At 48.3% G+C, this 23,741-nt stretch overlaps 1 protein-coding gene across 4 annotated transcripts in view; it reads right to left on the bottom strand.

Annotated features, from left to right (window-relative positions):
- BPHL (biphenyl hydrolase like) overlaps positions 1–23,741 on the bottom strand; it is a 26,167-nt gene continuing 2,426 nt past the window's right edge. For 2 of the 4 annotated variants that reach the window (XM_082346039.1, XM_082346040.1), the window contains exons 2-7: positions 20,093–20,196; positions 17,583–17,749; positions 16,091–16,244; positions 11,659–11,790; positions 8,504–8,627; positions 1–362 (exon numbers count right to left, since the gene is read on the bottom strand). In XM_082346039.1, the coding sequence (XP_082202165.1) occupies positions 275–362; positions 8,504–8,627; positions 11,659–11,790; positions 16,091–16,244; positions 17,583–17,749; positions 20,093–20,196 (769 nt within the window). In that variant the 3' untranslated portion in view covers positions 1–274. The remainder of the gene's footprint in view (positions 363–8,503; positions 8,628–11,658; positions 11,791–16,090; positions 16,245–17,582; positions 17,750–20,092; positions 20,197–23,741) is intronic. The other 2 variants (XM_082346042.1, XM_082346041.1) reach the window with 2 other exon arrangements.

Raw genomic sequence — 23,741 nt, forward strand, 5'->3', positions numbered from 1 at the left:
TAAAGTAAATCATGATAGCAATTTACTTTTTAAGACAATGGTAGAAATTCACAACAACATTGAAAAATCAGGTTTAATTTTTGTAGCTATGAAAGCTAGAGGATGCTTATAATATGTCATTATTGCTGTTGGATTAGGAGCAGTTTGTGGGGAGGCACGGCGAGCCTGGGAAGGCAGGTGAACTGGGGGGTGACCCGCAGGCGGGTTTCAAAGGCAGCACCAGGCTCAAGCCCCAGGCTCAGGATTCACAGGTCACATGTCCTCGGGGACACTGTCACTGTAGGAAGTCTTCCACTAACTTGTTGAATTCATCTGCAAAACGTAAATGCAGGTTGTGCTTGCCTTCTGGCATCAGATGCAACCTAAGAAAAAAAAGATTGATTAATGGCACATCACTTAAAAACCCGTTACCCTCCCTATCGTTTCATGAAAACCTCAAGTGAGAAACTGCCGTTTTATTTTTTTTTCCATCACCTCTATTAGGAAGAAAGTGTAAGGTACATCTTATGGATGGTCCCAGAATAGAGACTTAACAGTGACAGAGCACACACGCTGTGCTTGGAACTGAATCAGGTAAGAAATAGTTTGACTGCAAACCTGACTGAGAGTGGGAGATGTGATTGGTGGTTACCTAAGAAAAATATTCTTTTTAATAACATTGGTCTTGAGAGAGAGGGTTGGAAAGATGATAAAAAGATGAAGTGTCCAGAATCCACTGGATTGGAGCTTCTTGGAATATCTGTGTAGTGGGAAAACCCAAATCAGAATTCACAGCCCCCCGCAGGCCTGTTGTTCAAGGTTCCAAATCACCCCATCATTTTGGAGGACTGAGCAGGTCTGCATACAAGCCACCAGACAAAGGGCAAGTAAATGTTCCTGACGCTTGTGAGGGTAGCAGGAGCCTGCATCAGCCACCCGCCCTTGGTTCTGCAGCCGTCACGACACCTCACCATCCTCGGGAGGCTTCTTCCTTTCCACAGGGCTTTGGTCAAATGTGGCTGGTCTGCAGTTTCTTTAATAAAGGCAGACTTCTGAGTTACACATTTTATTTATTGGCTATAACAGTGCAGACAATAAGTTTTAAACAAATTAAAGGTTCTAGGATATAAGCACAAGTCTGACTTGCTCTGTCCCCAGTAACAGACGTTAAAAGGACTACACTGGGGCAAAATGCCAGTTACCACATCTCCTGCTTCTCTCTGCTTCCCACGGGGTGGGGAGCTGAGAGCTCTAGGGACCTCCGTGAACATTAGGGAGGACGCGTGGCGGGAGGGAGCCTGGAACAGAGCTGTCCAGGGCGATGCTGGGCCTCCCGCACCCAACCACACGGGGGTGGGGGGTGGTGAGGGAACCCAGACTATCAAGATCACAGGCTTGAAAGGAGGATCTGTTGCTGGCATCTTTCTGAGGCCCCGGGGAAGGTTAATAATGCCATTAACAATAACCAGGGCATTTCCAAGTCAATGTTAATGCTATTCAGGAAAGAAGTATGAGCTGCACCACCCCAGAGAAAGGACCAGCTGCCCTCCAGAGGGACGGGGCTCACAGGGACAGTCACGGCCTCTGTTCTCAGGAGACAGAAAAGAACCAACTGCCGAGGATGCTGGCAGTCACAGAAGGGCACGTCTGGGATACCTTGCACCTTCCACGCTGGCCTCTGAAGCAGAGACCCACCCTGCCAAACCTGCAAGTCCTCCTGTGTGGCGAGCCGACCCACTCCTATTATTCGTTCAGACACCCAAGAAGGAAGGAGAGACACCAGCTGCGAATCCCATCTTTTTAGCCTCAGGGCTGTGTTCTCCCAGTAGTAATCTCAGTCTCAGGAAATAAAAACCGGGCCCCTCGTTAAAAATATGGGAGCCCCGTTCTGAGGCATCTACATTCAGAACTGCACTGGACTAAGGATGGGCAGACAGAGGGACGGACAGACAGATGGACGAATGAGGGTATGAATAAAAGAGCTCTGCTCCTTGATAGCTGCTGGGGTCATTTCGGGGTCCTCAACACAGCCTTCCCTGAGGTCTGACACAGGGGTCACTACCCCTGACATGTGCTCCTCTCGGGACAGCACTGCCCCGGACAGGTGTAAATACGGGGCCGCCAGGGCAGCGTGGCCACCACTGCTGACCCAGACTCTCACCCACTTAACAAAGGATCAAATCACACGCTCGTGGAGAGTGGTGTTCAAACAATCACACTTTCCAGGAAAACGAGCAGGCAATTCCCCAGCGCCAGAAATACGGCTCAGCTGGAGAGGATGGACCCCTCGGGGGCAGATGCTAGATCCTATTTGCTGGGGCAGGTGCCTCACTGCATTTGGCACCTTTAGAAAAAGAAATGTGATTCTGGACCTTTTGAGGAATTACAGTCCCTCTAGTCTCCCTCCGCCTCTCCTGGATGGTCCTTGGACGACGCTCCCTACGTGCGAGTGGGCGAAGGAGAAACAGGCTAAAGGCGCTGGCTATGATGGGGGCAGGACAAGCCAGTCACACCAACGTAGGCTCTTAACCAGCAAGCGACAGCATCTCCCTAAACCGCCGCTGCTCACCTGGAAAGTGGCGACAGTAACAGTGTCCACCCCACAGGGTTATTCTGAAGATGAAATTATCTCCGGGCGCACAGTAGACACTTAACACACGTTTGCTATTCGCCCATTACCCTATCTGTATTGTGCTTCACAATGTACGAAAGTCGTTATGAAGGTTCCAGTTATGTACAGCGTATCAACAAAATGCTCCAACTTGGAGACAATTTATTTACGTTTGCTGGCGACCACAATCGACTGCAATTGGAAAGTTCTTACCTTAAAGAGATTTTAGACCTAAATGTAAGGCCAGACACTATAAAACTCTTAGAGGAAAACATAGGTAGGACACTCTATGACATAAATCACAGCAAGATCCTTTTGACCCACCTCCTAGAGAAATGGAAATGAAAACAAAAATAAATAAATGGGACCTAATGAAACTTAAAAGCTTTTGCACAGCAAAGGAAACCATAAACAAGATGAAAAGACAACCCTCAGAATGGGAGAAAATATTTGCAAATGAAGCAACTGACAAAGGATTAATCTCCAAAATATACAAGCAGCTCATGCAGCTCAATATAATAAAAACAAACCACCCAATCCAAAAATGGGCAGAAGACCTAAATAGACATTTCTCCAAAGAAGATATACAGATTGCCAACAAACACATGAAAGGATGCTCAACATCACTAATCATTAGAGAAATGCAAATCAAAACTACAATGAGGTATCACCTCACACCACTCAGAATGGCCATCATCAAAAAATCTACAAACAAATGCTGGAGAGGGTGTGGAGAAAAGGGAACCCTCTTGCACTGTTGGTGGGAATGTAAATTGATACAGCCACTATGGAGAACAGTATGGAGGTTCCTTAAAAAGCTAAAACTAGAATTACCATACGACCCAGCAATCCTGCTACTGGGCATACACCCTGAGAAAACCATAATTCAAAAAGAGTCGTGTACCACAATGTTCATTGCAGCACTATTTACATTAGTCAGGACAGGGAAGCAACCTAAGTGTCCATCGACAGATGAATGGATAAAGAAGATGTGGCACATATATACAATGGAATATTACTCAGCCATAAAAAGAAACAAAATTGAGTTATCAGTAGTGAGGTGGATGGACCTAGAGTCTGTCATACAGAGTGAAGTAAGTCAGAAAGAGAAAAACAAATACCAGATGCTAACGCATATATATGGAATCTAAAATAAAAATGGCTCTGATGAACCTAGGGGCAGGTCAGGAATAAAGACGCAAACATAGAGAACGAACTTGAGGACACGGGGAGGGGAAAGGGAAGCTGGGACGAAGTGAGAGAGTGGCACGGACATATGTACACTACCAAATGTAAAATAGATAGCTAGTGGGAAGCAGCCGCATAGCACAGGGAGATCAGCTCGGTGCTTTGTGACCACCTAGAGGGGTGGGATAAGGAGGGTGGGAGGGAGATGCAAAAGGGAGGGGATATGGGGATATATGTATACGTATAGCTGATTCACTTTGTTATACAGCAGAAACTAACACACCATTGTAAAGCAATGATACTCCAATAAAGATGTTAAAAAAAGATTTTAGAAAATGTCACGGGTGAGATTTGTCTAGAAAGGATGAGCCCCCCCTTCCCCCCACTGTGAGACACCAGGACCCGGCTCTGTAAGGATGAGGCTGGTCCTGTTTGGAGGTAATCCCGGAACCTGGCCCTAAAGGGGGTCGCGAGCTGCCTGCAGTCAGAGAGGAGGAACTAGAAACAGCAGCTGAGGGGGGGGTGGGAAGGCTCATCCGGGCAGCTGAGGGGGGTGTGCCCCCTTCCTTCGGTGTCCGCCGGGCCCCCTCTCCACGGAACCGGAACGAACCTGCTGCCAGCACAAGCCCTTTTCACTTCACGCCCGCAGGGGCATGCCACCACCCCACTCCCCCCCGCCCACCTTGGAGGTCTGGGGCCATCTTCCCACTGCTGGCCAGACCGGACAAGGCCAGGAAGCTGCAGAGCGAGGCCCCTCCTCCCTCCCGTGGTGAGGCAGAGGCCAGCACCTGACCCACGACCTGGGCAGCCCAGGCACCCTTAGCGCTACCACCGCCAGGCCAAGGCCTCTGAGGAAGCTCCCGCCAGCTGCCCTCCGCCAGGGTCGGGTTTATGCGTCAACTTGGCTGAGCCACAGGTGCCCAGACATTTGGTCAGACATGATTCTGGGTGTGTCTGTGAGGGTGTTTCGGGATGAGATTCACACCTGAATCAGCAGACTGAGCACAGCAGACTGCCCTCCCCACGGGGGTGGGCCTCATCCAATCAGTTGAAGGCCCGAATAGCACAAAAGGCTGACCCTCCCCTGAGCAAGAGCAACTCCTCCCGCCTGTCTTCAAACTGGGACACTGGCTTTTTCCTGCCTTCAGACTCGAACGGAAACGTCAGCTCTTTCTGGTTCTCAGGTCTTCAGAGTCAGACTGAACCGCACCATGAGCTCTCCTGGGCCTCCAGCTGCTGACTGCAGATCTTGGACTTCTCAGCCTCTGTAGCGGCACGAGCCAATGCCTTACTCCTAGAGTAAACCCATCCTCTCTCTCTCTAGATATATTACACGTACACATGCTGGCATGCTCGCTGCTAACAAGGTATCAATAAGGGGCCGTGTGGCCTCAGAAAGGTGAGTAATCGGAAGAGCAGGAAGAGACATCCAAGTTGTGACCGGAAGGCTGGGTGGCCTTGGCCAGGCAAGGAAGGGGCAAGGGGTACAGAAGGACTCGAGGCAAGGCGCTGGTCACGTGTAGCTGGGTCTGAAACCCAGATCCTGATCTCTGCTGGGCCCCCAATTCCTGAGATCTGAGCACCTCCTCAGAAACATACTGTTATGGGCTGAGCCATGTCCCCCAATTCACATGCTGAAGTCCTAACCCCAGTACCTCAGAGTGTGACCTTGCTTGGATATCAGGTCTTTAAAGAGGTATCATGTTAAAATGAGGTCACACAGTTGGGCCCTAATCTAATCTGACTGGTGTCCTTATGAGAAGAGATCAGGGCACAGACACCCACACAGAGGGACGACCGTGTGAGGACACAGGGAGAAGGTGGCATCTGCACACCAAGGAGAGAGGCCTCAGGACAGACCAACCCTCTGACACCTTGATCTTGGACGTCCAGCCTCCAGACTGTGAGGGACTAAATGTCCGTAGTTTCAGCCGCCCAGTGTGCGGTCTCTGTCACAGCAGCCGGAGCTGACGACCACGCACGGCGAGCACTCCGTGTCTCCACTATAGCGCGGTGGTCACATCCTCCGGGAAGGCCCACCCTCTCCTGAGCCAGCTCGGCCCCTCTGCTTCCAGGGGCCCGTCCACTCCAGCCCCAAAGGGTCCGAAGGGTGCAGGCTCTGCTCGGCGCAAACTGTGACAGCAAGCTGGGTGGCCCCGAGGACCAGGCGTGTCCGGCAACAGGAGGCGCTCAAGCAGAGGCTGGTTAGCCAGGCAGGCGACGTGTCAGTGCCGTGCGATCCAGGAGGGAGGGCTGGCCGAGCGGGCGATGCCCGGAGCGGGCAGGGCCTGCTCCCCGTCACCGCTGTAATCACAGCGACCACTATCTTATGCTTTGTATCTGGGACTTCTGCAGAAGAGTTTGTTAGGAGGAAGGGCTCAACTGCCTAAAAACAAAACCTAAAATCACTGAACTTGAGTGATCTCTGAGGCCTCTTTGTCTCCAGGAGATGCTGTGATTCTTCTCCAGCAAAGAGAACAGAGAGAGACAAATTGTCACAGGCAGGAAGTGGGCCTGCTGAACGCCCACCCTTCATTCGGCCCCCTTCTAGGAGAGAAAGGCATTTGTTTCATACCTGATTATCTATTTGTAGTACAGTCTTTGAGGCGACAGACTTGTGCTTTTAATTCTTTAATTATAAATGTACCTGGCAAGGAAATGAAACCCCAAGTTCATCGGAAGCACCCTGCACTCGGAGTTGGAGTTACTCCCCTGGGGTCAGAAGGCCTGTGCACACAGTCGGAGGGGGACCTTGGTGCTCAAGGAATCAACCCTCTTTTTGTGGGTCCAGAATTAACCACCGTGTTTTAGGTTCATGCCCAACATAAAGGGCTCTTCTGGCAGAGGAAGGGAGCAAGTGTAACACTTTACTCTGAACTCATTTTTTCCAAAGAATCCTGCTCTAAGAAATGACCTTCCATAAGAGAGTGTACTGAAACCATTAACATCTGAATGGCAAGGGAATATTTTTCTCCCATATTGATGTATTCTGTTGCTAGGAGATGGGTCTGGAACAGAATTCCTAAATTAAACTTTCTTGCAGACTTTCACTGAACCTGGCTCTCTAAGGGAACACACTGCATTTATCATGAGCATCAGTGTGCAAAAACCTGTCATTTCTGAAGCTAGAAGGCAATTAACCAGGTCAGAAAGTATATAATACAGGCATCTTACCATCATATTAAAATAAGAGTATGTTTATGAGAGACAGCTGTGCTGTGGGGAAAAGCACCATATTAGGAGGAAAAAACCCTAGGATTTGTCGTTTACTAGCCATGCAACCTTGGAAGATTACTTAACACGTCTCAGCCTTGATTTTCTCATCTGTAAATTGGGACAAAGTCTTTTTCCATAAGGTTGTTGTGAAGTATATGTAATTAGATATCATATGTGAAATGCCTTTTAAAATATAAAATGCTATTTGGACATAGGAATTAGACAGGTTTATAGTAATGCTATTTTACTGCAGAATAAGAAGCATGTCTCCCACATTTAAAAATTCTCTGAGACACTTGTTAAAATCTATCATGGAATAAATAGCATGATTAGGAGGTAGAGGAACTGTTTCTGAGCCTACTTTCCCTGCTGGACTGTGGGAGCTCTCAGCTCAGGGACCACTACGGACCTGCCAGGCAGTGCTGGCCTGCAGTGGGCACCGGAATCGGCTCGTGGAGGGGGTCGGGGGGTGGGGGGGGGAGGGAGAATGTTCTTAGGTCACTAACAAAGCCAGTTTCCAAAGAATTCTATACAATTCCAAAGATGTCCTGAGTAATGACAGCATCTCTGGAATTAACATACAGTCTCTGAAGGGACCAAGGCTCACTTGGGTGTTTATTTTCCAGTAGGTTTGCTTAAGAAAAACAAACCCAGGCCACCACCTCCTGGCCGCACCTCATTTTTTCCTTCAGGATGTGCGTCACTGCATATCAAGGAAATGCTCAGCTTGCTCAACATGGGATTTTCATCTTGATATAAGCACCAGCAGAAGCTGGCTCCCGGGTCAGCCAAAGTATTTAAATTATAAATTTCTGCTCCATATAAAAACAAATGGGATTGAAGAACAGAATTTCTGCTGACATGTCTTATTAGGTTCTCTGGCGTCCCCAGGTTGGCTGGCAGAAACAGGGCTGCACAGACAAGGAACGTTGTCTCTGCCATTTAATCGAATGGGCCACCAACACAGCTGGCTTGGCAGACGCTGCTGTTTTGTGATTCTGAATAACAGGTTCTCCTCTGATGTGTACATATTTAAGGCTTAAATAACACAAAAAGTTTACAACATAATTTTAAGTGGGAAAAAAGCAGGAATCAGAGTTGAATATAGAATATGATTTTATCTATGTTAAAATAAATACTAGAAAGGAGTAGTACACAAAAATGCTACTAATGGAGGTATTTAAATGGATGGTAAGCAACAGGCGATTTGCTTTCTTCTTTTGATTTTACAAACTGTCTTTACTGGGTAAGTAGTGCTTTTATAACGAAAGTTCCCAAATGATAGGTGACTGTTTAGGTTGATGTGCTGCAGCCCTCAGAGCTCCTGCCCTCAGATTCCAGGGCTCCTTGGCCCCGTTCCCTAAATACAGCAGGACTGTTGGTTCACACGGGCAAAATGGGGTGGGATGCACCTGAAAAACCCAACCCTCATGCTTCTTCTCTTCCTACAGCTTCTCCCGTTTACCTCCCAAGCCCCCAGGGCAGAGTGCTGGCTCACGCTGAACTCACCGTGACCCCTTCACGTGTTTGTGTATGAAGTCGGCATGGAAGCTCGGGACCAGAGGATCCTTCTCACCGTGCACGATTAGGGTGGGGCACTGAACCAGGGGCAGCAGGTGCCGACAGATGTTACCTGAAAGACACGGAGACTCTGCTTTCCCGTGACCCTCCTCGGGGTGGGGGGGAGCAGAGCGCGGGCAAGCGGGCCCTCCCACCCCGCCCCCGGCCCTTAGCATCTGTCTCTACGAGACCGGCCTGGATGAGTCGGGGTCTGAGTGCCTTCCAGCTCTAACATTCTTTGGGTTTCCTTTCTGTTTCTCTCGTGGCTTTTTTCTTTTAAGCTCTACTAGTGAACAAGCACTCTTGCCTGATTTAAATTCATAATTCATGGAAAACAGTAGTTAAAACAAACAAAAACCTACAAGTCTTTATATTACGTGGGGCAGTTCCGTTTGCCAAACGATGGTAGACGCTTGGTATCTGAAAAGCTCCTCCCTTGAAATAGTGTCTTCAGTGGGGCCCTCTGGCCCTCAAGGCTGTGTCCCTCACGGTGAAGCTACAACTGCAGCTGTGCAGAAGCTGCTGTCCACCCCTCCCGCCCGACACCCCTGACAGAGGCCCTCACCCTGACGAGTGACAGCATTTCCAAGGCTCACATGGCACAAGTCAGGCTCCACTTCCTGTCCTGCCATTTCCTGCGGGGGAAATCTTGGGGGTGCCCTAACTCCATGAGTTTTTTGGCCTCTCTCGGTTAATCAGGGACCATCATACATCCCTGGGATGGCTGTACCGCTAAGAGGAGGTGTCCTGCTCCCAGCAGGCACCCCAGAGCTACCCCGTCCTCCCCAGCTGCCCTGAGAAAGCCGGGGTCCCCGGGTGCTGTCCAGGCAGCGGCTCCTCCCTCCTCGTGGGTGGGGGTCACCGCCTGCTGGCCCCGGGGTGGCCGCACCCGCCACTGAGCAGCCCCGCGGCGATTAACGCCAGTGTTCCCGAGCCCACCCCGCGTGTCAGGAGCCGGCCCAGTGACTCAGCACCCGTGAGACACAGGAGATGCAGGCTTTAACTCATACAGTAGATACAACCGCTTGTAAATCAAGTATTTTTACAATAGTAGTGCTAACTTTTTATTAAGCACTCACCCTGTAGTTGGTACTGTATCAAAGCCGACCTCACATGATATAACCTCACATATAATAATATATATAAAACCTCACATATATATAACCTCACATATAATACATATAAAGCCTCATGTATATAACCTCACGTATAATATATAAAACCTCACATATAATAAAACATGAAACCTAACATATATAACCTCACATAGAATATATATATAAAACCTCACGTATGCAATCTCACATAGTATATAAAACCTCATATATATAACCTCACATAGTATATAAAATCTCACATACTTTATATACATGTGTGTATATATAAAAACACCTCACCTCACACATATAATCCTCACAGCAGCTTCCTGGGTAGTTCCCAGTATCTCCAGTTCACAGACCCAGAACTGCTGCTCAGAGAGGCTAAGTGATCTGCCTGAACCCACTCAAACAGCAGCCACGTGGCAAAGCCAGAATCCACCCCTGGGCCTGACTCCAAATCTGGCGACGAATCCCTAAGCTGAACTGAGCAGCCATAGCCTTGAGTACAAGAGAAGGGCTCCTGTCAAAGGAGTCGGTACTGAAGCGAGATGAGAAGTTTGTTAACAGCCTTGCTGTAAGACGATTCATACGTTTCCAGATTCTCTGCATCGTGACACTTCCTCCCTCACTCTCTCTCTAACAGACTGCATCTTCTAGAGTTTTAGGTTACAGCAGGACCAAGCGGGAGGCAGAGCGCTCCCACGTACCCCCGGCCGCACACATGCACAACCTCCTCCATCGTCGACACCCCGTCAGATGCTTCTCACAACAGATGAACCTGCACTGACGCGCCGTCACCACCCTGAGCCCGGGGTTTTCCACGGGCACACGCTCTTGGACACATTTGGTGGGTCTGGACAAATGCATAATGATGTGGATGCAATGATGATATTATACAGAGCATTTTCACTGTCCTAAAATTCCTCTGTGTGGCTACTCTAAGATGTGTACAGTGGGATCTCGTTGTTGTCTGGCCCATCTTTTATTCGGGTTGTTTTCTTATTGTTCAGTTTTAAGAGTTTTTTGTACATTTGGATACAAGTCCTTTAGCAAATATTTTCTCCCAGTCTGTAGTTGTCTTTTCATTCTCCCTGAAATACATTTCAAGGACCTGTTGCTATGGGTGGATACTGCATTTGAACAGGATATACTTGCTGTTTTGAACTTAAACCAAAAAAGTAACATTTCCAAATGTCCTCATTATGAAAGTTTTGACAGATGACTCATTCTGGAAATGATTACTGAATAAACCAAACTGGTACCTGAATCACAACAATTTTGTAACTGAATGTGCTTCAAGATTAGATCTTACCTAGTCTCGATTCTTTTAGCAATTAGAAAAGTGAGAGACTACAAATGTAAATAGCTATAAAAAATAGACTTTAATTCAGAATTTCTCTTCAGAATGTCAATTCTTCCTGTTATTGGAAATCATGTTAATTTTTCAGATAAAGACAGGAAGACATCTGTCACAGCTAAAGTGACACAACTTAGCTCTGAACTTGGGAAAGGACTGAATACTTTCTTCCTCATACTAATTCTTCTGGGGCTGAAGGTGATGACAGAGAGTCCCTCCTTTTCTGTCCTAGTAACAGAGGATGTAGTGGGGTGACACCTCTAAATGTGAAAAAGAGAAAATCTGGTGTCTGTTGCAGCTTTCTGTTTTCTAATTACCCACCCTGGAATCAGAAAATGAAGAGTATCTGAGGCTTCTGGAGAATGATTTTGCCATCATACACACAAAGGACTGGAAGGAAAAAGAACAGTCTGCTATGAGAGACTCAACAATGTGACCCTTTGTACACATGGTCTGTCTCTGGTGCAAGGCGGGTCTATCACACAAGAACTCGCATTGTACACGATCACCAGCACCCTCTGTTCACACATCAGTGTGGAAGGACAGTGGGCGAGCGCATTAATCCCCGAGGAATCCTCGAGCATCTGGGGGACTCAAGCAGCCTCTCTAATGAGCAAAGGGGCCGTTAAATAGCTTGTGTAACCTACCATCTGGAAGATGCTTAAACTGTTTTATGCCATCCACCCACTTTTCACAGGTTCTGGCAAAGTAGTCGAACCCATAGAGGGCTTCCAGAGGCTTTCTTGTTCTCTCGCTCCATTTAGACACGTCTCGGATACCTGAAAGACAGAGGCGTGGGCAAGATGGGTTTGGTCTCAGACTAGAGCTCACCTGTAAATACTCCAAGCGCAGGGCACTCGGAGCCGCGGCACAGGCTGCCCTGCCAGCTGGGAGCGCCCCCCCGGCCTCCACGTGGCTCACGCCGGCTTCGCCCAGGTCGGCCAGGCCTTCCCCGACCCCGTGTCCGTCACTCTGCTCAGCGCTGGTCACTTTCAGTGGCTTCTGTGTCCGTGCTGAGTGCCAAGTGCTGGGTCCCCACCAAGATGTGAGCTCTGCGTGTGGGGTTTTGCTTTGTTTTGTCCCCCACTGTGGCCCTTGGGCACAAAAGAGGGACCAGCAGATTCTTACCAAGTGAATGAAATTAGATCTAAAATTAATGCTTTCTGTTAAAGGTGTAAGATAAAAGCAGACATTCCCCTAATTAGGGTCATGTGAGTGAAAATGACATTATTTATAACAGGAGTTTTTTCTGAACTGCATTTATGTACGTTGAGAAATGCACACACATTCATTCTAATTTCTGCCACTGAAGGCACATGGGTGTAACTACTAACTACAAACTATATTACAGATGACTCTCTGTTAGGAAAGGAAATAATGGCTAAAAGCCACCTTTAAAGTGAACTGCCGTCTGAGGCAGGCTGACCCTGATAGAGACAGTGCCTGCCTTTCTCTCGCTCACTCTTCTGAACCCGCAGACGGACGCCCAGGGTGGAGTCCAGAGGCTGAGGACGCTGAACTGCTCCGCACAAAACTGAGAAGACTCCGGACGGGGTCGGGGGCGGGGTTGGTGGGGAGATGCAGAGAAGAAGCCTGAAAATGAAGAGGTGGCAGGAGACCTGGGAAGAAGGAAGAGGAGAGAGGAGCTGGCACGACGGCATGAAGACAGCCCGTGAGAAGTGCCCCACAGACGGCTCTGCCCTTGGCCGTGTAGCAGACCACACCCTCGGGAAGGCCCTCTTGCAGTGGAACAACTAGCTCTTTCATAATATATAATTTTTGTTGCACTGCTGGAGTTTGCAGTAACTGATGGAAACTAGAGTGTGTGTGTGTGTTGTGTGTGTGTGTCTGTGTGTAAGAGAACCCTGAAAACAGAGCGAAGAGTGGTAAGACCACTCAAAGGCAGGGTTGCTTCGGGGGAAAGTGACTGTTGGTTGGGGGAGGGTGGACACGGCTGAACCTGAGATGGAAATGGCCCCAACCTGGTACCATCCACAGTTGCCAAGAGCAGCAAACGGACATCCTCTCTGAAGGAAAGTGTTCTCAACTTATGCTCACTGTCTTTTTGTTTGTTTTCAGATTAAGAGTAAGCAAATATCCACTCCTCATCAAAGATCACAAGGCAATCAGAATCTTTGAAAGATAACGAAACAACTAGAAAATTGGAAGAGAAAGCTTAAGAAATTATGCAGAGCCCTACACACAGAGACACGGAGATGAATAGAAATGGGGAGACGGAAATGCTCGGTCTACAAAGTTCAATCAGTCCCCAAAGGAGGAGGGGTAGGAGGCACGGAGGGGGAAGATGGAGGAGGGGGAGGGAGAGGAGGGGGATTCACTGTCAGAGGGAATCAGCAGGTGACAATGTTTCTCAGAACTGATAAAAGAATCCAGACAAAAGTTAAATGTAGCCCAAATAGGAAAAACAAAAAGAAATCCAACACGGGGCAGTAAAACAGCAGTGTACCAAAGAAAAAGAGAAAATCTGAAAAAGAGCCAGAGATAAGACATATCACTCCAAAGGAAGGAAAGTCAGACCCACAACAGCAGGTAAGGAAGGCAGAAGACACCAGAATAGCAGAGAAGATACGTTTCCATTTCTATTTCTGTACTTAGCCAAACCATGTTTCAAGAGTGAGCGTGAAATAAACATTTTCAAGTAAAAGCTGAGTTGACTATTACCAGACCTGCCCTTAAAGAACTTCTGAAGAACAACTTCAGGGAAAAGAGAGAGGGCCTTAGAAGGGACATGTGAGAAGGAAGGAGGAAAGGTGAGCAAAGAGCCAGACGCGTCGGCAAATGTAAGAGCAGCTCAATGTTACAGGTCATTTGTACCTCAACTAAAAACTCACCAAGGCAATGAGAAAATAAAACATTGTACCATTTCCTCACATTAAAATTAAATAGTTCTGTTCAGAAAGAAAGCAAAAAGACAAGTCACACACTGGTAACACAACTACTTACACAATGGCTAACCAGCAAGGAGTTGGTAATCAGGTTACTAAAAACCAAAAAACAAAGCAACACTGCAAATCAGTAACACCGTGCCCGTAACAGAAGTGCTCTCTGCTTGCACTGGGTGGGGTCTCCTGCGTGCTGGCTCTGCTGTTACACTTCATAACACGCACCCGTGAAACATGCTGTGCTATTTACATCTATCATATATTACACAATAAAAATTTAAAAACCAGTAAAAAGACACGAATAGGTAAAATGCAAAAGAAGAAACCGCAGTGGTGCATAAACACATGAAAAGATTCTCAGTTTCATTAGTAACAGGAAAATGCAAATTAAGACCCCCGATGAAATACCATCTTACACCCATCTGGCCCGAATTAAGAACTCTGATAGTTCCGAGTTCCTGCTGAGGATATGCGCTGAGGGGGTGGGAGCCACCTGAAAGTGGCCCATCTGCAAGCACGGCGCGGGCGTCCTCCCCAGGGAGGCCTGCTCACACGCTGAGGACGCACCCGAGGACGCTCACAGCAACACCAGGGGGAAAGAGAGGGGGGGAGAAGTGCAACAGGCGTGCCCAGCAGGACGCCACACGGCACCGTCACGAACGAGCCTCAGAAACGGCGTTCTAAGAGAACCGTGTGTAAAACGGGAGTCACAGAAAACGCCACATAGGACGGAGGAACCCTGCTTAGCTCCAAAACAAATAAAACTAAGTTATGTGTCGCTTAGGGACATGAATGTGCGTGACGACAGTGCCTTCAAGACGGCACACGGATGGACGACTCAGGCCGGAAGCAGCGCGCGGCCAGCAGCGACTGACCTCGTGCTCCTCGGCGGGTCCGTTCACGCCGCAGGTGTTGCCTTATATGGGTCAAATATTATACGGTTGAACTAAAAGTTCAGCTATGAAATAATCAAAATAAAAATATTATCTATTATATGTTCGATATCGTATTTAATTTATAGAGATGCTATACACATATGCATTATTTATGTAAAATTAAATATATAAAATATTTGTTTTATAAATATACATTGTTTTATAGTATATATCCTATTACACTATTACATAAGATATATATTAAAATACATATTTTAAAGTGTATCTCATAACATATTTAAGGAGGAGCAGAAGTAAACGATGGGACGTCTGCCTCAGCGAGGAGACCTTCCCGAGGAGGGTTTTGTTTTTTAGTTCTGTTAACAAACATGCTGACAAACTGGGGAAACGGAGGCTCAGGAGCGGTGGTGACGCAAGAGGGAAGCCACGGGGCGGCAGGGTGTCATCACCCGCACGCCTGCTGTCGCCTCCTGCAGAGAAGCAGAGGGGCGAAGGCTGCAGCCAGGAAAGTGGGGGAAGCCTAAGCCAGTTGCACTTTTCGCCCCAGGGACCCCCAGATCTCAGTGCGCCCTCCTCTCATCCTGCGAGCCCAGTGGTCTCAATTCGGGCAGCTTGCTGGGGGCTAAGCAACTCCTGAGTTGCCAACTGGAATGCCATGACTGGGTGCCCGGTGGGTGAGGTGGCCACCAGTACAGGCCCTGGGTAGCAACCCAGGCTGGAGGGGACCACCCCTCTCGGTCCCCAGCAACCACAGCGCTGGTCTCCTCTATCAGAGCCTCAGCCTCACACCAACAGGCAGTGGGCCAGGTCTGCCCACGGGCTGCACTCTGCCAGCCCCTGTTCCCCCCGTCTCTAAAAATCCTCAGAGATAAGCTTGAAGGACAACGTTTAAAAGTGTGAATAGCACAACAATTCTTTATCAAAGTATGAGGGTTCATGTTTGAATACAATGTTCCCTTCCACACTCACGGTACTTGAAATGAGCCTGTAAATAACACTTCATGTCAACCCCCTCCTTCCTTGAGGGTCACTACCACAGTAGGAAATGTAAATACGAACTTTACTTATTAGCCTTTTCCTGACTCATAAAAAGTGTCACTTCTGGAAATAGGAAACTTTAAAATACAGACTAGTTAAATTGCATTACTCTCCTGAGAACTCACCGCCTTCCCACATTATAGCCGAGGAAACGGATGAGACATGACTTGTCAACTCACATCAAAACAAGGCCTGAGAAAGGTTGGGGGAGGGGACGCTGCTCTCCAGGTGGAGGGACTTACCCTGATAAATCTCCTCGTCCTGGTCGGTCACGTAGGCGTTGGCCCCCCAGATCACCATCTTGTTGATGTAGGACGGGTATCTTGCAGCTGCAATGAGGGCTGTTATCCCACCATCACTCCACCCCAGCAAAGAGACCTTCTTAAACTTCAGCATCTGTGACAAATACCACGAAATGCACAGCACAGGTTATGGCTCCTCGCTGCTGAGAGAACTTGATGATCGTCCAGTATCAGAATCAACACAGCTGTGGTGTGTGGAGTGTCAATTGGCCATTAAAGAAAAATCCTAGAGTCCACCATTTGATGACATAAACGTTTCTCTCAATTAGTTATGGTGCAAATATGATTGTCATAAAAACCTAAGTACATAGTATTGTTTTGAATGATGAGGGGACTACATCTTCCGGTTGGATAAAGGCTCAAGGAACCGGAAACAGTGGAGATCAGCTGTACTTGGACGTGACAACGTGTGTGCGTCCATGCAGGTCCGAGCGAAGACTTTGAGGACAGGTATGCAGATCAGAGAGGGAAACGGGAGAGTCACTGCATCTGGTAAAGCCACTGACTGCAACTATGGGAAGAACTGGCTACAGGAAGGCTGGGAAAGAATGATGGTGGTTACACTGGTCTTCGGGTGAATGAGCCAGGCTCCGAGAATGTGTTTGACAGGGAAGATGAGCATCTGGGAGATGCTGCCGAGAAGTAAAAACTGAATGATTGGGGAAATTTAAAGAAGTAACAAGTACCAGTCCAAGACATCTGCTGATAGGACTCTGAATTGGTGTGACTACTATGGATAATACTTTGGCACTATCTTGTAGAATGAACATCTGCGTCTCCCATCACCCAGCAAGTCATCTCCTAGATGTGCATGGAGCTCTCACACACGTGTACCAGGACAGGTCCAGGAAGTCCACACCAGCACTGTCTGCAATAGCAAAACATGAGCGCCACAACGTCCACGCACAGCACAATGTTCACTGCACTTCCGTGTATAATTGCGTGCACGCGAGCGCACGCACACACACACACACACACACACACACACACAAGGCAACTTAGAAATTATTTAGCTACCATCAGAAGAGAGGGGAATTAAGACACAGTGTATCCATACAACAGAATACTAAGTGCCTATTATAAAACTGAAGTAAATTTGTATTTATTGGCATGGAAGTATCTCCTTGATCAACTGTTCAATGAACAGTAAGCTGGAAAATCATTAGGTATAGTAGGATGCCATCAATACAGAATTGTGTGCTTACACATGTAATAAGATTGCCCAGAAAGGCAGAGCCTCAAAGTCTCGGTAGCAGTACCTCTAAATAGTTAGATTGTTTGATATATCTGTTTTCCTCTTTATACCCACCTGAACTCTGAATTCTCTATAGGAGTCACGTGGTATTACCCTTGAAGAAACAACAAACAAAAGCAAAACAAATGAAGACAGGGCCAGCCACCCTCCTCCTCTGGGCTCTTGCCTGAGACCCACCTTCATCAAATCAACAGCATCTTTTGCATCCCTTTCAAAAAATTCTACTGGGAAGTCTCGATCTGGGGGTCTGGAATGTCCGTACCCTCGGGGATCCCAGGCAACCACCGTGAAGAGCTTCTTATTCAGGTTCTCAATCTGAGGTCCAAAATCAGTCTCTCCACTTCCTGAAAGCAGTCACTTGGTTACACTCCAGTAAATGTTTTCATTGTTTCAAACACGCTACATCAAAAGCAGAAGCAACTACAATCTTAAAGTAACTAGTTTCTACTCAAAGTTAGACCTCAGCTGTAACCAGCAAAGCAGCTTCCTTTCCTGCTGGAGTTCAGACCTACCCCCCACCTCCCCCTAGTGGCTACTCTGAGAAGGACAGAGGCCCTGATTTTTCATTTGGTCCTGCGTTATTTCAGCACGTTTGATCTCTCTTCAGCTTAATCATGCTTTTTATTAAAAAAAAAAAAAATTCATGAAACTGCATAGAGATAAACTTACTGATACAACATGCTTCTGGGTTATTTTTTCTTTCTTTTTTTAAAAAATGACTGTTACAAATGAGAGAGATCTTAATAATATGTGTAGACACATTAATGAGATTTGATCCTAGTTATTCAAAGCAGAATTCTAAAATCCCAGATGTCTTTTACTAAGCTAATGTGAATAGCCCTGAAGGTTTCATTTTCTGGTTATAACTAGAAACCAGAAAATTAAACTAAAACACTGAAATGAGGGGGGAGGGAAGGGTGTGGAGGGAAGAAATCAAACTAGTTTGTTTCATGACAACCGTATGAACCAGCGTTATGTTAGCAAGTAGAACCACGTTCTCAGGCCGGCGGCGGACTTGACCGGCAGCGCCCAGCCTGCGCACACGGTCACGGCCACCGTGTGCACAGGCAGGGTGGTCTTGTGTGGTCCACACAGGGTGGAAGGCCAGACTCCCAAGGAGCCCAGTCCAGGGGCAAGTCAGCGTCTCATTTCTAAGCTCTGCTTGATTTCTGGGGACTCACAGCTCAGGTCACAAATGGATACTAAACGTCTTGCTTAATAAACTGGCAATTATTAGAAAATGTCTTTCAAGATGCTGTAGGATCATTTAATGTCATCAAGGATGATGATGTCACTCTTCCTGACAAGATACACCTCCCTCAACATCAGGTAGATCATCCAGAAAACCCAAGCTGAAAACATAACTGGATTTCCAGCACAAGTCTACTGCTCTGACATCTGAGGCTTCTCTCATGATCCCTGAACTGGAGGGTCTTCCAGGGAACTGCGCTGAAAGAGGGGCAGGAGGTGAGAAGGTGGGAAAAGGCAACAGTGTAACTCAAGACCAATTTCAGAAACAATAATATCTGGCACACAGGTATACATTTGAAGACCAGTGCAAAGACCATTTGAATACTAAAACCCTAATGAAATTACTTTAAGGAATAGTTACCAATATATGATACCTGAGAAGGAAACCCATCAACACTGGTTGCCCGTGGGTAGGGGAACTGGGTGCTGGGGGACAGTAGTTTAGGGGAGAAACTTGCTGTTCGATTTTTGAATCAGGTTAATGTTTTACACAAGCAAAAATTAAATTGCCAAAAGCTTTTTATACCTGGATAATGACAGCAATACTGAAACAATGGCAAACTGTTCATTGCTTTAACTCTACATCAGCCATTGGAGTAAATATGGTCCTCCATTACAACAGCTCGAGGTAAAAAGAGACTAAATACTATCTGGACAGAGACGCCTCAATAGTTACAACAGTGCCACTATCAGCTGAGGCTACATCGAGTGGAACCATCATGTGACTGAAAAATTTTAGCATTTTACTTTTAAGAGAAAGAAGCAAATTATAAGGCAATAAGTACATACTGGGATTACTTAACTAAATTAAAAATAAAACAATACTAAAACCCTTAAAACCAAATTTAAGATGCCCTGGGATCACCGGAAATTCCACCCCCCCCCCCCCGAACTTTCTACATCTAAACTACTCATCTGTAAGAGGAGATCGTAATCCACCTGGCTTTACCACGCTCCGTTCGCACCAAACCAATTCTGACCTTCAAAAAGGCTTTAAGCCCAGTTTTGTTCTTAGCTCTGATCTTAGCTGAACATATAGTCAAGCACAACAGGGCAATCAGTCCAACTTTTAGCAGCAGAAGTCTCACATCCTGGAACCCCTCAATTCCGGGCAAACTAGGCCGCTGGTCACCCACTCACCTCCTTCCTTCACCCATCCCTTCTTCCCACACTGCTTTCCTTGACCCGTCATCCCCCTAAGCTGTAAGCAACTACACAGTGTTGGACTTGCATGGGAGAAAACTGGGTATTTAAAGGAATAAAAACTGCATAAAGTAGAAAGGTATCTTTCTACATCACTTAAAATTGACTGTAGCAAATACTACTTAAAGCATCTCAGCAAAGCACTAAAGTTAATCATCAAGCTTGGGCATCTAGGATTGTGAAGGCAGCACAGGGGACACAGCATTCAGAGCACTTGGTAAAAACCTCCAGACCCAACATTCCCGGAAGCAGCAGGACCGCGTGCTCTCCGCCTCCAGTCCGCAGACAGTGCAGGTGGACGCCGTTCACAGCCACTTTGGCGGAGGTCACAGACGAGCTGGAAGAGAAAAGCCCCAGCCCCAGAGGAAAAGTACTGAGCAGCACAAATGTGAGGACAAAGCCACGCTTTTATACACGAATCAGCTGCAGTACCCTCCCCAGGTCCCTCGGATTACTTTGATACGTGCTTCAGTTTTCCAGACCTAAAAAGGGACCAGTTTGTTTCCTCCCCGCCACGCTGCAGATCTGGGCTGCGTCTTCATGTCTGAACATCCTACAGCACCAGCTCAGGGCTTATCCCACAGAGGCACCGAGAGGCCTGCTGAAGTCAACGGCCACACAGGCCACCCTACAGGCCCACGCTGGGGTGCCAAGGTGCAGGCTGACACGGGAGCCCCTGCAGTGGAATGCCAGGTGGGCACCGGCACAGACCCTGGAGCCACCCGTCTGGGCCTCAGCAGGTCCAGAGGAGGCACCCGGACCTTCGGCTGCGTTGGTGGCGTTCCCAAGGATGAGGCTGGTCTCAGAGTCCAGAGGGAAGGCCCTGAGCCCGAGGCTGTCCTGTAGGCATCTGGCCTCTCCATTCTCCAGCCAGCCACACGAGGGCCCTGGTCAGGAAGGCCCGGCTGCACCAATGTGGCCAGACTGCTTTTAAGATGTTGAAATGTTTCTGCGTTGACTGTTAAATAGGCAGGTCCATATCAAAGCCCCGCCCCCCCAGCCCTCCCTGGCCCAAGACCTCCCGCGCTGCAGCATCTAACCGCGTGCCACCCCAGGGGCTCTGCCCTGGGGAGCCTCAACTGCCCTCGCGGAAGCTCCAGGATGACAACGTGAGGATGCACATCGACACAGCACATACGGCGCCCTGCCTCAGGCCCTGGGAGCCTCCCACCAACTCCCCAGATGGCTGGGGGACACGCAGAAGGGACGTGAAGGCGTGCCAGGACAGATGCTGGAACAAATGTGCCGAACACAGGCACGTCGAGTCCTAACACACAACGTCTGGAAAAACATGACAGACCTGAGTGGTGGTAAGGCCTGACATAACTACTGATACGAGCTCATTATCTAGAGAAACATCACGGGAGGAGCAGTAAAAGCACCACGGAGCCATGGTCGTGTCCCACAGACCCTGCTGTTACTTGTTATTAACGCCCTGCTCCTGGGACAGCTCCAGAATCAAGGTAAAGGCGAATAACGCTCCACTGCTAAGAGTCGCTTCAGGAAACGACGGTTTACTGACACGTCCGGCGGCGAGAGACAGAGGCGTCTGCACACCCTCAGGGAGGGGAGAGGCCGTCAGACGCCTGCGTTCAGCACGGGAAACGAGGCAGCTCCCCAGACAGACACAGACGCCCAGCGCTCGCTCAGCTCAGCTAAGGGAGACTGCGCCCCTCTATCACTCCTCGTGCCCTCAAGGTTCTCGAGGGGCCCCCTTCCCAGCAGTGTGAAGGACATGCTTGGAGAGGCATTTTGCGCAGTGAAGAGGTCATGTATAACGAGGCCCCCCCATCTCTCTCGAGGTCCAAGCCACTGGGTTTCACAACCAGGGGCTGCTGGCTCTCAGGCCCGCACCCCTCCAGGGCCGGGAGCTGCCCAGGGCCTGGCTCACACGGGCTCCCCTTTCGTGGCCAGCCCGAAGTCTCTCCAGCCCAAAGCTTCGGACTTCCCTCTGTGCTCTGCCGTATCGGTGTTTTGATTCCCCATTCCAAATTTCTTTTCTTCTCATTATCCCCATCCCACATTCTTCTGGCTGCCTAAGAATACAGAGATAAAACCTGGCAGTCTAGAATTGGGCGTGATGGGAGCTCAATGGCAGGGAAGGGTTACTAAGGCGCAGGACTTTGAAGGTGGCTTCAGAGAGACGGAGAGATTGTAGCAGGCTTGGGTGGAGGTACCTGGAGCAGACTGAAAAAGCAGCATTTGAGATGAACCTCCAAGATGGGTACAACTCTGAAGAAAGAATGCGGTGGGGAGGGTGCTTGTAGAAGAAGAAATGGCATGACCAAAGGCCCAGGGGTTGGGGGCACATGTGGAGACCAGGCAAGCTCAGCCTGGCAAGAGCACGGGGGCAGAGAGGGAGCAAAGGTCGGGGCCAAATGGTGAAGGGGTTTGCAGCCAGGCTATCGGGGCAGGAAATGTGCCTGGCGTTTTGTCACCAACACCCTGTCTGTCGTCACACCTGAGGGACCTGCCATTATCCCACCAGCCTACCCCTGGGGTTAATGGAGGCTCCCAAAACCTTGCATCCATCTCCAGGTTGGGGAAACAGGACAGAGAACTGTTCATGTACAAAAGCAAATCAATTTCAAACATAAGAAAAAAGTTTTATTTTTAAAAATAATAGTTATTGAATGATCTTCCACATAAATATACATGAAAGGAGTGTTGCATGTTCCCTCCAGCTTATCAAAGGGCTCTCAGATGACAGGCCTCCGATAACACTGTTAAAAGAACGCTGAGACAAAAGCAGGCTGCAGAGGCCAGGCCTTGGAATGGCCCTGACATGTGCTCATCACTTTGAACCCCGTTCAAGACACCAAATTTTCCAAACTCTCAGGTAGGAAAAAGGATAGATAGAAAACTTCAGAAAACTTAAAGAACAAAAATGAACCCCTTTCTCTTGGGCTGTCAATTTCTCCCTCCCTTTAATCACTTCTCTAACCCAGGTGTTCTTAAGCAGGTGTGTTCATTAGAATCACCTGTGGAGTTAAAAATGCACCTGCCTGAGACAATCCTGGGAGACCCACTCAGTAAATCTGGGGTAGAGCCCTGGCATGTGCTTTCTAAAACACCGGAACTCTGCCGTATTATTCACTCGTTCACGTATATCCTGACCCCCTACTCTGGGCTGGGTGCTCCATGTTGCCTGGGAGTTGGCAGGGAAGACAGTTCAATCTGCAACCAGCAGTTCTACGCACTTTGCCAAGTATGAGGCCAGGAGACACTGGGGTGCACGCAGCACACAACACGTTCACCACACCTTCAGCAACACCTACACAGCTACACGCTCGGCCCCTTTGTATGAGAGCGTTTCCTGCCCCCACTATACCAGGGGGACTCAAACTTAGATTTGAATCATCTGGCAAACCTTCAAATCTCCAGATGCCCAAGCTGCATTAAATCAAAATCTCTGGGCTGGGACCCAGGCAGCTGTATTTTTTTAATTCTCCAAGAGACTCCAATAGACAACCGAGGTTGAGAAAGATTGTACTGAGTTAATTTCTTAGAGGAGAGAAAAATCCTGTCTCCTTTTTTAAAAACAGCCTGCAGGAAGGCCTGCTCAGCCAGAAGAGCCCAGATCCCGCCTCACTTTTGTCCTCGAATCCCTCCTTCTGGGAGGCCGGACAAGCAAGTTCGTGGAAGGGAAGGGGGTCAGGAGCGATACAACAGCAGGTACTTCCTGATGAGGGGGCTGAGATGCCCCCGTCAAAGAGGGAGGATTCCTGTAGGGCAGGCGAGAATGTAACCATCTGGGGCAAAGAATTAAACTAGAACTACCATACAGTTTAATTATTAAACTAGATAATGTCCTCCGATAAGAGCTTACTTATCTCATTCGTTTTGCTATGTGATGCACATTAGACTCAACCTAATTTTACC

The sequence above is a fragment of the Balaenoptera borealis genome (genome assembly GCF_965194805.1).
Source record: "Balaenoptera borealis genome assembly, chromosome: 12".
Classification (NCBI taxonomy): domain Eukaryota; kingdom Metazoa; phylum Chordata; class Mammalia; order Artiodactyla; family Balaenopteridae; genus Balaenoptera; species Balaenoptera borealis.